This window comes from Channa argus, chromosome 3 (assembly GCF_033026475.1).
Source record: "Channa argus isolate prfri chromosome 3, Channa argus male v1.0, whole genome shotgun sequence".
Taxonomy (NCBI): Eukaryota; Metazoa; Chordata; class Actinopteri; order Anabantiformes; family Channidae; genus Channa; species Channa argus.
This window is the reverse complement of record NC_090199.1, coordinates 15,337,008-15,350,988: the sequence shown is the minus strand read 5'-3', so window position 1 is coordinate 15,350,988 and position 13,981 is coordinate 15,337,008. Positions and strand designations below refer to the sequence as shown.

Sequence of the window (13,981 nt, the reverse complement as noted above, 5' to 3'; positions counted from 1 at the left end):
ATTCACATCGTAGTCACATTTTAGCTTTTTTTATTTTTTATAATGTTAGGAATAGTCCATAATAGCTAGCACAGCTATGAGATCTTGTGTGTAATACATCATATCATATCAGCTTTGGACTAACCTAAGCCACCTTGGTTCTCCAACTTTGTCATCTCTGGCAGGTGTCCCAAGGCAGCATCGAGGCGAAATCTGGAAGTTTCTCTCTGAACAGTATCGTCTCAAGCAGGCGGTCCCCTCTCGACCACCTGCTAATGACACTCCATACAAAGAGCTGCTTAAACAGCTCACCTCACAGCAACATGCCATCCTCATAGACCTGGGTAATGCGCGCACACAAAAACACACACACACACAGTGTAGTTGGGAAGTGTAACCATCAAACCTAAACGCCTAACCTAATTTGTACCCTGCAAATAATTGTAGGCCTTATCGACCCTGCTGGTTTGTTATTTGTTGTTCGTTAAAAGTGTGGAAAAAAACTTTTAAATTCTAAGCATTAAAAAGGCCGTAAGTTTAATTTGGTAAACATTGCCAAAATTACTACACACAGTATTTTAGTGTTTAAAAACCCATTTTACACTTTTACCCATAGATGTTCCCAACACCTTCCACCCAAAAAACCCACACATATTGTACCTACACCCCACCCATATAACACCCACATGCATACATATACACATCCACCCACATATCCATCCCTGTAGCTCTTAACCTCCTGCATTGTTGCTGTTGACTCTTGTGTTTTATCTGCATATAATGTTATTCACTCTACATCAGCTAGGGCGGGGACGTGGTAACAGAATACACAGTTACAATTTGCTTACATGGCTCAATATAAAGGTGTTATGTGCTCTCAGAAAAACACAGCATGCTTAGGACAGCACGGGTTTGCAGATAAAAGACACGTAGCAACTCAAGGCAGCATTTTTCATGTAAATGTGAACGTGTGGCATGTGAGGAAATTAAGTTTACATAAGTTGCAAGAGAAAAATGGTGCAGAATTTAGGCTTTATGTTCATGACACAGAACAGACGTTGCACATACAATTTTCCTCAGGCAGGGGATGGAACCATGGCATTATGTTCACAAACATAAAGCCCCCACAGCACATTCTTTGCATGCACACTCACACGGTCATGATTATCTCCAAAGCCTTATTGTCACACACTGTAAGTCAAGGAGTCTTCAGACCCACAGCACACACCCACAGCTGCAATTTACCAAGCCTGTCCACATAAAGAATACTCTTTTATATATATATATATATATATATATATATATATATATATATCCCAGGTCATTATGTTGTCACTTTTGAAAGGTATGCATTGCATCTAGAGTTAGATTTTAAGCTTCTGAGGCTGTAAAGTCTTTTTATAAAGCCACATTTGTGTGTGTGTGTGCGCACGTTCACGCATTTTTATGTGTGTAAGCAAAAATAGGTTGCCACATGCTCATGTGCTGATCTGTTTTTCTTTTGTTTGTGTTTTTTGTTTTTTCTTCATGTAAAGTGTGAAGTCTAGTCTACAGTTTGTCTCATTTAAACACATGTAACACCCTAAGGCTTTGCCCTCTTATGTTTCAGTGTAATTCACTTAGAATCTTTTTAGAACTACATTACTAAAAATCAAGCAAATCGGATGTATTAAAAGTGTGATATGTTTTTGGATGTATGTAGTTTTTGATATTAAATCCACATAGTGTATATGTCCTAGGTCGCACTTTTCCTACTCATCCATATTTCCAAGCGCAGCTGGGGGCTGGACAGCTGTCTCTGTATAATTTACTGAAGGCCTACTCCCTGCTGGACCCTGAGGTATCATTTCTTTTTAATTCTTGCTTTCTTTTAGGCCTTTTTCCTCTTTCAATTTCTTCTTGGTTGTGTTTTTTCTTGAACTCTCTGTAGAGAAAATTAAACTGTCAAGTGTCTTTAAAAAATTTTTAGCTGTCCTGCCTGTGAAAAAAAAAATCAATTTTGTTATTATTGTTATTGCAGGTGGGCTACTGCCAGGGCCTGTCCTTCATTGCTGGAGTGCTGCTGTTACACATGGGGGAAGAGGACGCATTCTACATGCTCAAATTTCTAATGTATGATGTTGGGCTCCGAAAACAGTACAGGCCGGATATGATTATCCTGCAGGTAAAAATGTGCACACACACTGTCTCCTTCTCCAGAACACAGTATTTCCAGATTCTCTCTGTTACTCACCTTAACGTGGATCAATTCACTACTCACACACAATACTTTAGAGAATGACTTTAGAGAAAGGACTGAAAGTTACTAGTTTATTCATTCATCAATCCATTCATTCATTATATATCTTCAGTATAAAATATTTCCTTCCGTGTATATAGCAATAATGTTGGTTCTGATTTACATTTCAGTATCAAATTTCACCCTCTCATTGAACTACTGCAATGTATAGTACTAGGTCAAGTTGCATCATACTTTATATATTATATAGTTACAGTTATGTAAAAAAAAAAAAAATTCACTTTGCAATAGACAATGCAAGCCTTCTTTTACTTGGTTAACGAAGTTTTGAGAAGGATATCACAGTGTACTGTATATAAACAGAAGGTGTTTCCGATGCATTCTTTACTTCTCATTTGTCAGAACAAATCTGTGTTTTGATTTGAATCAGTCTACACAGCCCACGTATCAGCCTGTAGCAAATTTTTACATGTTTAATCACAGTCATATTGTACTGGGCCTACAATATCTACACATTTTACATTGACTGAATATGAACTGTATGTAATGCTACAGAGGTCTGGCATTTGTGAACACTGTTAAATACAGCGGTTGGCACCCCTATGCCACCATACATGTATGCAAGCGAAAGAATGCCTATATTGAAGTTTTTTTGTTTCGTTGTGTTTTTCCTTGGTAAATGTATAAACCTTGTCCTCTATGGCAATCAAAATGCCTGTGTGTCGTCGATTTCACTGGCCTAAACCTTGTTACGCCAGAATAAACAAGTTTAAAACAGGCATCAAACATGGTATAAGACAGGTGCATTTCCATTGCAGCACCTTACTGAGTACCAGGAGCCTATCTTTTTCAGCACCTGCTGTTTCAACTGGACGAATCAGTACCTTAATCAAGTTCTATGAACATGGTTTTATTCCCTGAAACTAGACCTGCTAAGAGGTCAATACTTGCTGAAAGCATTACACCAAGCATTTTACACCCCAAAAATTTAAAAACCTAGAACTGCAACCACATTTTGTTCACAGTTTCACAGTCACAGTTCACAGGAGCCTTTACCTTTCCTAGATATTAGCTCTTGTAAAAGTTCCTGGCTCTAGTTGTGGAAAACCAACAGAAGAGAGTTCTTACCCCAGCAAGGAGGTTTTTAGTAGAAATAAGTAAATAACTGAATCTTTCTTAAACGTTCTTAAGAAGTTAATCTCCACCAGCATCAGAAACTTGTAGAAACCAACAAAAGCAGTGCTTTCTTCATATGAAGTCTTGATAGAGTGTACCAATGTGTAGTTGCATTTTTTAGCAGGTACATTAATACTATACCATATCTAAATCAGCTATGTGCATAAGCTATTTAAGCTTGTACAAATGATAAAAGCAAAGTTTGCACATAATATACACCACATGTTTCTAGTCAGACCACTAAAAATTTCTGTCTGATGCTTACTTATGCCAGATTCAGATGTACCAGTTGTCAAGGCTGCTTCATGACTACCACAGGGATCTTTACAGCCACCTGGAACAGCAGGAGATCGGACCAAGCTTATATGCCACCCCCTGGTTCCTCACCGCCTTTGCTTCTCACTTCCCCCTTGGTTTCGTGGCCAGAGTCTTTGGTAAGCTGCATGTGTATATACACTCACAGAACGTACTCTTATTTTACTTGGTCATCACATTTTTGATTCTCCTTAAGATTGTGGCAGTGCAGATAGAGTGAAAGAAAGAAGGGGAAGTGAAGTGGTGGAGCAGGATGAAACTTGGAAAATGAAGGATTTAGCCAAATAGGAAGAATAGAAGGTACAGGAAATAAAGTAGATACAAGGAATCTAACAGATTTGGCAGCCGAGAAAAGACGATGGTTGTGGCAGTGTACATTGAAGTTTTATGATAATGAGTGATCGAATATTTCTGGAAAAGCATTTTCTTTCTAAGGGTTGTAAGTCACATACACGTAGACACATGTACGATAAAGGCTTCTTTTTTAGTCAATTACTCAAGTGACCTTTTTATAATTTATGTAAATGCCATCACACTATCATCCTTTCTTCTTTTATGTCATGGCTCACTGATGTTTTTATGCCTAATTTCCTACAAGCTGTTCCGTCACTGAACCAGACTCACTGGCTCCTCTGGCTTAACACAGCATAACACAGTGTGCGCGTGTCTTTGTCTGTGTTACGGTTACAGGGCATCATCGTAGCACTATGAAGTGTTTGATATCAGATGTAGGACTCCATGACTCCACGCCCATTATCTAATCTGCTGTATGATCTCATGCAATCCTGCCTAACCCTTACTCCACCCTGATGCATTCAAAGCATGTACACACACACACGCACACACACCTACTCTCAGACTCCATATTCAGCCTGGCCTTTACTTATGTTTGCTTAAACCTTTTTATTGACGTCAAAGAATCTGTCATTTGAAAATCCCTTTAAATCACCAATCAACACAGTAAGCTGCCCTCTGATCACCGGTCTTTTTTTTTTTACATTACATAATTCAAAACAAGCTGCTGTGTCAAGGTCCCTTCTAACATCTTATTTGTTTATTTTTTCTCTTTCCTCTTCTGTTGTTTGTGGTTCCTCCTCTTTGTCCTTTGTCAGACATGTTGTTCCTGCAGGGGTCAGAGGTCATTTTCAAGGTGGCCTTGAGCCTACTGGGGAGTCACAAGCCTCTAATCCTGCAGCATGACAGCCTGGAGTCCATAGTGGATTTCATCAAGACCACGTTGCCCAACCTAGGCCTCGTGCAGATGGAGAAAACCATCAACCAGGTTAGCAAAAGAGACTCATTCAGTTGATTTAATCGGTCTGTTTTATCACTTTTACTGCAATTAAGGAAGTTATAGTAAAATAGAATCACTCAAATATTTCTTTATGAAAAGTAAAACAAAGCTAACATCATATTGTCTTTTAATACTTTAATACTTCCCCAAACCTTCTGTGATACTTAAACCCAGATCTGTTTAAGTGCAGTACAACTGTTTCTCAGTTGTTGTAAGTATGCATATGCGTAACAAGTAAACTGAAGGGTCAGTGGTTTTTAGCTCAGATGGTGCTCAGATAAAACTTTCACCATTAGAGTATGTTAAATTATCTTTACTATTTGGTTGTGTACATCTGCATGTGCAGACATCTTTCACTGGATAGGTTTACACTTAAGGAAATGTATACTACAATTACAGCTCTCATTCTTTGTCTTTGTGAGCCTTCATTTTCCGTTTTTCTTATTTAAAGCAGATTTTTGGAAATTTTACACTGGACATGATAATAATATCCTCTGAAAGAACTATGCTTTTCTTTTAGTGTAAATTGCCTCTCACTCTTTGATGTTATAGAGAAATATACAAACAATACTCTAATGTACTTAATGGACAGCATTGATTTCAGTTTTGCTCTGAACTTAATGGAAGGTACATCATTGTCTAGCAAACCTCTTGGCTGATGTTTTTCTTTGTTCTGTGTGAAAATGTTGTTTTTGTTTTACTAAATGTACCTAAAGAAACTATGATGTGTCTCATGTGCTTTTACAACTCGTGGCAGAGATAGAGATGATCCAAATACTTTATGGCTAAACAAGACAATGAAGAATAATATTCACCTTGAGAGATGAAGACTATCAGTGTGACACACACCTGATAACAAAGATGAGGGCTGCTGATAGGTGGAGTGTCAGTGATGTAATTTTAACCTTTGTCTCTTGCGTCATTGTTAAATTATGTTAAATAAATAAGCACATGTATGTTAATAACCCCGGGATCATTAATAACCAACATTTAGCATTAGACTAAATTACTGCCTTGTGTCTCTTTTAAACTGTCTGGAGACAACATTTACCATCAGTCTGGGCAGCAGTTTAGTTTTGTCGACTGTAAGACAGAAAGAGCTCACAGGAGGCTGTGATGAGTTAAACGCAAGTAGAGAAACTATAGTTTAGAAGCTGTGCATTTATGCATACTATTGCTAAAGGGTGTTGGATCATGCTCGAGCTTGCACGTACTTTCCCTCCTGTTCCACTTATCCACATCAGGTTGTCTATATGTTAACTTTAGTATGACTCATAGTTTCAACCCACAGAAAACAGGGAGTGTATCTGCCTGATGTGTGGAACCTTGTGTGCTAAACATCTCTCCTCTTTTTTTTTTTTTTCTTTTTTTTTATTAACCAGAAATATGTAATTTGGTCATGCAGGATTACAATGGCTTAATTTGGGTACAAATGGAGGAAACACGTTACCTGTGATTTCCAACCTTTTGTTCACATTTCTTACTTTACATATCTCTAATGATAGGTTGTACTCTAAGTTAGGTTGACAACAGTATTGCTATAAGGAAGCTGGACCAGGCTAGAAATGCACTCGGATAATCCTAAAAGTTTTAAACAAATCTGCAGGTTAGCCAAACTTGTTTAAAAGAGAAAATTACGGCAAACACTTGATTGCAAACAAGATTTATTTTTTTGCCTTATTACCTGTCTGTTACAGAAACACTTTTTTTCTGCAGTTGCTTAAGTGCAGTGCCTCCCAGTCTCCCAGTACTTTCACTTTCAGTTTTTCCTTCAAATCAAGTCATGATGATCCTGATAAACTGGAAAAAACATGAGTGCATCTTTGCTTTGTAAACACAGTTTTTAAAAAAGTCATATTAAACAAATGTGCAGTAAAAGGCCATGACAAATGCCAACAAGAAGGAAAAATTCTAGTTGCTCTTCTAAATATAATTACACCGCTCTACCACACTTTGGTTGAAAGCGTGTGTCAGCACAAGTAAGTTGGAGTTAGCCATGTTCCCTTTTTTTATACTTTTGTCTGGTCTAACTTGGCTATTGTGATCAAGGATTATGTTAAATTACTGTTATGATGGTCACAACTATATACAGTAAAAAATAAAAAAACATTTAACACATAGAAAAAATGCATTTTATAACTTTTTAAGTTCTATGGGGGCGGCTGTAGCTCAGTTGGTAAGGCAGTCGTCCAGTTGTGTCCCCCACAGGGTCAGTGGCTGATCCCCGGCTATATGTCAAAGTTTCTTTGGGCAAGACACCGAACCCCTAACAGCCCATTCCCATTCCCAGCTGTGCAGTGCCGATCCAAACCTGGTAGAAATTGGGGAGGGTTGCATCAGAAAGGGCATCTGGCGTAAAAAAAAAAAAAAAACTGTGCCAAATCAACATGCGGACAATGATCCGCTGTAGTGACCCTGGACTCATGGGATAAGCCGAAAGGACAAAAAAAATAACTATTTAAGTTCTGCTTTCAATTTTTTTTTCAATGAACTTGATACAATTTTGGATACCCCCCTCAATGTTCTGTGTGTTAGGTTTGTGAGATGGATGTGTCCAAGCAGCTCCAGGCCTATGAGGTAGAGTACCACGTGTTGCAGGATGAGCTGTTGGACACACCCCCAACCCTTAATCAACACCAGCGAGCTGCGCAGCTAGAGAGGACCAATCAAAGCCTCCGACAGCAGAACCTCGACTTGCTTGAGGAACTGCAGGTGCACACACATGCGTCACATGAACGCTATGAATGGGTTATGCTCTTGTTTGTTTTTTGTTTGTTTTTGTTTTTTGTTTATTTAGCTTTAATTTTGTCCTATCCCTGCAGGTGTCCCATGCTCATGTGTGCAGCCTAGAGAGTCGAGTAGAGGCCTTGGTCCATTCGGAGAACCAACTGAGGGAGCAAGTTTCTGCACTGGAGGAGGAGAAGAAACAGCTTCTGAGCACTGTCACACACCTACAGGATCTCCTCAGCAGCTTTGGCATACACGTGTCTCCAGATGGACAAATACTCCCTCCACAAGCAGAAAGACATACAGTCACAAGAGAAGATGAAGAGTAGCTGTGGAACAAGACTGTGGACTCTAAATACAAGTGTGACCAGAGGAGGAGCTTACTGTCAAAGACCCAAAAAGAGAGGGGAAAGAGAGAGGTGAGGATGACTCTCTCAATCAACCTTTATCATTTTCCCAGCTTCCCAATATTTCGTCAAGAGGAGAAGAGGACCTAAAGTTGGAAGTTGGACTTAAAATGGAGAGAACAAGAATGGAAATCCTACAGTGTCACAAATGTCCACTTTGTTAGAGAGCAAACAAATTTAAATGAACGTTTAATTTGACCAGGAATCCCCAAAGCATTACTGTCCCCCTGGGCATCTACTGAAAAAGCAAAACATTTACATTTGCACCTCTGTGTGTGTGTGTGTGTCTGTGTGTGTTTGAATGTGCGTCCTGTCTTTTATGCTCCTGTGAGGAAACTGTGGGATGCAATAGGGCTAAAAAAGCCAAAGATGGTGTGTAAAACAAGCTCAAAGTCTCAGATAGTGTTCTGAAAACAACATGTAATTGATCACCCTTACACACAAAAAGTAATTAAGTCCAAAGGAAAATGTGATAAAGGACGGGTGAAGGAATAAACTTCATGACGAGGTATTGTTTGCTTACTATTAAAAGTTGAATATAACAGAAGTGAAACAATGATAGATCGGGGATGTTGATGCTCATATGTAGAGGTAAGTTCTATTTTTTTTCTAGTCTTCCATAACTTTGTATCCTTATCCTGTATTTTTTAAAACTTCATTTAGTTACAGTAGCTTACAGGAAGAGTAACACAATAAATCCTGTCCATTTCACATCCTGTTTTTTCACCTTTGGAAAATAGATGCAGGTCAGCAGAAAACATTAGAGGCATCAACATGTCTCTATTGAGGGGAAATCCAGACTTTATTTTTGTGAGAGCCTGATCAATTACTTTAAATTGCAAAACAAACATTTGTCTGAAACTTCAAATGGAAGACATTTGCTGCTGAGACAATCTGTCACCCCTGAAACATTTACTGTATTCAACACTGAATTCTTTAAACTCAACCAGCAACTTGGTGCATTTGTATGTGATTGTGTTACTTTGTGTTTGTGCACTTCACTGATTGCAACAAATCTACTGATTTACACTGTAAAGTAGTTGTTGCTTTTACTCCTGACTCTATTTGCACATGTTTTACTTTTATTGACCATTGTTATTCTGTACTCTAAAATACATTTCATATCCTTTCAGTGCAACCAAATCCAATTTCTGTTATTTTGTGTGTTTCTTTTGTTTTTTGTCAGCTTTTTTTGCGCATATACATAGCATGAATGAGTGTGTCAGATGTCAGACACATTGAGATGGTGTAAATTGTACAAACTCCTGTCCAAACACGTCAGTCAATTTCAATGCTATAGGCGTGATATAAGGTTTCAAGCATATGGAAATATTACTGTAGTGTACACAGTATTTAAAACACAGGAACATGTCCTTAGGGAGAAGAAAAAGCATGTTGGGGCAAGTGGTTCTGTTAGCGCATACATGTGTTTACACAACAGAAAAAGGCCAACAGCAGCTATAAAATCATTTAGATATAAAATAAAACATCTTTCCTTTGTATATTGTTTTTTGTCATGCATGCTTCACTTATTTTTTATTTTTATTTTTTTTTTACAAATCATTTGCACCATTTAGTTTTGATCTGTTCTATGAGAAATGCATTTCCTCAAAATCAAGTAACAGTATTTTTCAACCTGTTTGTCAGGTTGTAGCTGCCTATTTATGAAGATGTTACTGTGTATGCAAATTCTAACTAACAAAGGGACTATTAAAAAAAAGGACTGCGCGAGTGTGTGTGCGTGAGTGCACGTGTGTGTGTGTAAGTGTACGTTTTTTGTAAACATCAGACCATTTTTTCGTAATTCATGACAAACCACTATTTTGTGACTTATATTTTTAGACAAAACAGTGCAGTGATGTTTCACAAATGCTACATTTTTACACAGTTGCAGTTAGGAGATAATCACCGAAGAAGAGCAACAGAGTTAAAGCCTCTACTAATTTTCGCCTGTGTTTTGAACCATATTCTTACTGTCTCTCAGTTCCCTACTACATTAAGAGCTTCACGAATAGGATAGAATAGAAATATGAAATAAGAAATTTACATCTAGAGCCTTCACCTCCTTTTCACTTATTGTTTTGAACTTTTGGTTGGCTCTTTTCTCATTAGCTGTTCTCAGCACTGTACTCTAGCTGCTCACTAACTAGGCAGCAAAAGAATAACACTAAATCTTCACTTAAAGGCTTAATAAACAAACTGAACATAAATGTATTATTACTGTCTAACAGCTCCAGAAGTGTTCCTGTGTAAATGACCTTTGACCTTTTTGCACATAAGAGCAAGACTTTCTCCACAGGCATCAACAAAAGACTGGCAGTGTTATTTTAGTGTAAAACCAGAATTGATACTGTCATTAAACTCTTGTAGAGATTATTCTGTATCAAAGGTGCAGTTCAAGTATTTATCCAAACTAAACACTCTGAACGGAGATTTCCTAAAACAGAAAGAAAGACAATCAAGTTCGTTACATAACTTCCAGTGGCCAGGCACGCCCTCTTCTGCTAATGAGATTGATTAGCAGGTAAACTGTATGACTGCTTACTGTGTGGCCACACCCTGCAGACGACAATAACCAAACTGATGCAGCTAATCTCGTTCTCTCTTAAATTCCTATGTTGTTCTCTTTATAAAACTCGTGACAGAGCAGCCCTGCCCCTCTCTGTCATGTGTTCAGTAATCATGCAGTCTTGTTACAGCTGAGTGCACCTGCTTTGTCAGAGTTCCCAATGTTACAATTTGAAAAGGTCAAAAACATCATGTCTGTTCAGGACCTATTTGCACAACTGAGGTTGAAACGCAGCATTTTTGGACAGATTTCTTTAAAAATTCGCCAATTGAGAGTGAGTGAACCAAGAGAGAGAGGGAGAAAGATCACCTGGCGTTTAGGAGAGTGCTGCCTGTAAATAGAGCATATGTGTACCCCATGTCTGTGTGTGTGTGTTAATGTGTCACTCTGCCAGAGGTTGACTTTTGTTTTTATTTCGCTTGACGTGTGTTTACCCTTTCAGACTCCACCTCAGCCCTGCCTTGCTTTGAGGCCTGCCACATGCCTGTGTACTGTGTGAACTTGAGAAAGGGAATTGCACAGGGGACATGATCCTTATTTATCGATTATTAATAAGTTGTTGACTGGGAAGTGTGTGTACCCTTCGTCTGTCAATAACTACTGCACAACAGAACATAAAGACATTGAAAAAAATTATAGAAATGGCTGTAGTGAACACTTTCTTCCATAAGAGACAGGAAAATAGGGTGACATAAGAGCGGAGGTAGATGAACTTAGGTGGACTACATCTTGTGTCAACATTGTAATCTAAAAGAGATCAGTGACTGCAAAGTATTGGTAGGAGAGACTGTAAATGACTGGTGGTGAAGAAGATGAGGAGGACTAAGGCAGAGCAGAGGATGAAATGGTGGAAGTTAAAAAAGGGAGAATATTGTGTAGTTTTCAGGGAGGAGCTGAGACCGACTCTGGGAGGTCAGGAGGTGCTTCCAGATGACTGGACCACTACATCTAATGTGATCAGGGAGACAGTTAGGAGGATACTCGGTGTGTCATTGGGAAAGAGGAAAGTGGACAAGGAGACTTGGTGGTGGAATGAGGAAGGAGTGTATACAGAGAAAGAGGTTAGCTAAGAAGAAGTAGGACACTGAGAGGACAGAAGAGAGTAGACAGGAGTACAGGGAGATGCAGCGTAAGGTGAAGGTAGAGGTGGCAAAGGCCAAACAAAGACCATATGAGGACTTGTATGCTAGGTTGGACACTAAAGAGGGAGAGGTGGATTTGTACACGTTGGCCAAACAAAGAGAAAGAGGGGAAGGATGTGCAGCAGGTTAGGGTGATTAAAGATAAGGATGGAAATGTATTGACAGGTGCCAGGAGTGTGATGGGAAGATGGAAGGAGAACTGATTAGATGATGAATGAGGAAAATGAAAAGGAACAAAGAGTAGAAGAGGTGACTGGTGTGGAACAGGAAGTAGCAAAGAATAGTAAGAGTGAAGTGAGGAGGACGTTAAAGAGGATGAAGAGTGGAAAGGCAGTTGGTCCTGATGACATAACTGTGGAGGTATGGAAGTGTCTAGGAGAGGTGGCAGTAGAGTTTCTGACTAGTTTGTTTAACAAGATCTTGGAGAGTGAGAGGATGCCGGAATGGAGGGGAAGTGCACTGGTGCCTATTTTTAGGAACAAGGGAGATGTGTTGGCAACTACAGAGGAATAAAGCTGATGAGCTAAACAATGAAGGTGGAGGAAAGAGTAGTGGAAGCTCGGCTAAGGGCAGAGGTGAACATTTGTGAGCAGCAATATGGTTTCATGCCTAGAAAGAGACAATAGATGCAGTATTTGCTTTGAGGATGCTGATGGAGAAGTACAGAGGAGGTCATAGGGTGTTGTATTGTGTCTCTAGATTTAGAGAAAGCATGACAGGATGCAGAGAGATGAGCTGTAGTATTGTACAAAGTCTGGAGTGGCAGAAAAGTATGTTAAGGTGGTGCAGGACATGTATGAGAGCTGTAAGACCGTGGTGAGGTGTGCTGTAGCTGTGACAGACGAGTTCAAGGTGGAGGTGGGTCTGCATCAAGGATCGGCTCTGAGCCCCTTCTTGTTTGCTCTGGTGATGGACAGACTGACAGATGAGGTTAAACAGGAATCTCCATGGACTATGATATGAAAGTCTGGAGAGGTGGAGTTATGCTCTGGAAAGCAGAGAAATGAAGATTAGACAGAATATGTGTGTAATGAACGTAAGTGGAATGTTGAGTTTAGAGGAAGCAACGGTGAAGAAGGTGCAGGACTTAAGTACTTAGAGTCTACAGTTCAGAGTAACGGAGAGTGTGGAAAAGAAGTAAAGAGGCGAGTGCAACCAGGTTGGAATGGGTGGAGAAAAGTGTCAGGTGTGTTGTGTGATAAAAGCATCAGCGAGAATGAAAGGAAAGGTGTTCAAGACGGTGGTGAGACCAGCAAAGTTTTTCGGCTTAGAGACAGTGGCACTGAAGAAAAGACAGGAGGCAGAGCTGGAGGTAGCAGAGCTTAAGATGTTGAGGTTCTCTTTGGGAGTGACGAGGATGGACAGGATCAGGAATGATTACTTCAGAGGGACAGCTCATGTTAGAGGTTTCAGAGAGAAAGTCAGAGAGGCCAGATTGAGGTGGTTTGGACATGTTCAGAGGAGAGACTGTGAATATATCGGTAGAAGGATGCTGAGGTTGGAGCTGCCAGGCAGGAGGTCTAGAGGAAGACCAAAGAGGAGATTTATGGATGTAGTGAGAGAGGACAAGAAGTTAGTTGGTGTGAGAGAAGAGGATGCAGAGGACAGGGTTAGATGGAGGATCATGATTCGCTGTGGAGACCCCTGAAAGGGAACAGCTGAAAGGAAAAGAAGACAGTAGATATGAAGACAGAAAATAGCTCATATTTATTCATTAAATACTTGTTGAGGAATTTGAGTCTGGACCAAAGCATTAGACCAACAGAACTGTGCTGAGTGCGGTTAAAAACTCACCTGTGGATTTCGGTTTATCAGCTCACCTTTAAACACCAACAAATAGCAGCTTCGCTTTTATGTGGCATATAAAGTAATTCAAGTGAATTTAATCATTAATGATGCTCTGTTTAAAGACGCACAACAGCACCTCTATAGCTAAGATGAGAGAGCACCGGTCAGTACAAAAGGTCAAACTGTTATACTAACAGCTCATAAAGCACTACCACAGCACTAAATCTTGATATGCAGCCACTTCACCTGAAGCACCTTGATAATTCAGGGTGATGGAGGCTGTAAAGTCATCTCCTGAGTACACTGTTCTTGATTCCATAAGGATGTTAAGACTGATGTCTGACA

The 13,981-nt window shown here is 39.5% G+C and overlaps 1 protein-coding gene across 6 annotated transcripts in view; it reads left to right on the top strand.

Annotated features, from left to right (window-relative positions):
* The window catches only part of tbc1d1 (TBC1 (tre-2/USP6, BUB2, cdc16) domain family, member 1), a 46,058-nt gene extending 36,190 nt beyond the window's left edge, over positions 1 to 9,868 (top strand). For all 6 annotated transcript variants that reach the window (XM_067497103.1, XM_067497102.1, XM_067497101.1 and 3 more), the window contains 7 exons: positions 165 to 323; positions 1,719 to 1,819; positions 2,000 to 2,143; positions 3,669 to 3,828; positions 4,822 to 4,991; positions 7,539 to 7,715; positions 7,826 to 9,868. In XM_067497103.1, coding sequence (XP_067353204.1) covers positions 165 to 323; positions 1,719 to 1,819; positions 2,000 to 2,143; positions 3,669 to 3,828; positions 4,822 to 4,991; positions 7,539 to 7,715; positions 7,826 to 8,059 — 1,145 coding nt within the window. In that variant the 3' untranslated portion in view covers positions 8,060 to 9,868. The remainder of the gene's footprint in view (positions 1 to 164; positions 324 to 1,718; positions 1,820 to 1,999; positions 2,144 to 3,668; positions 3,829 to 4,821; positions 4,992 to 7,538; positions 7,716 to 7,825) is intronic.
* The last annotated feature ends 4,113 nt before the right edge of the window (positions 9,869 to 13,981 follow it).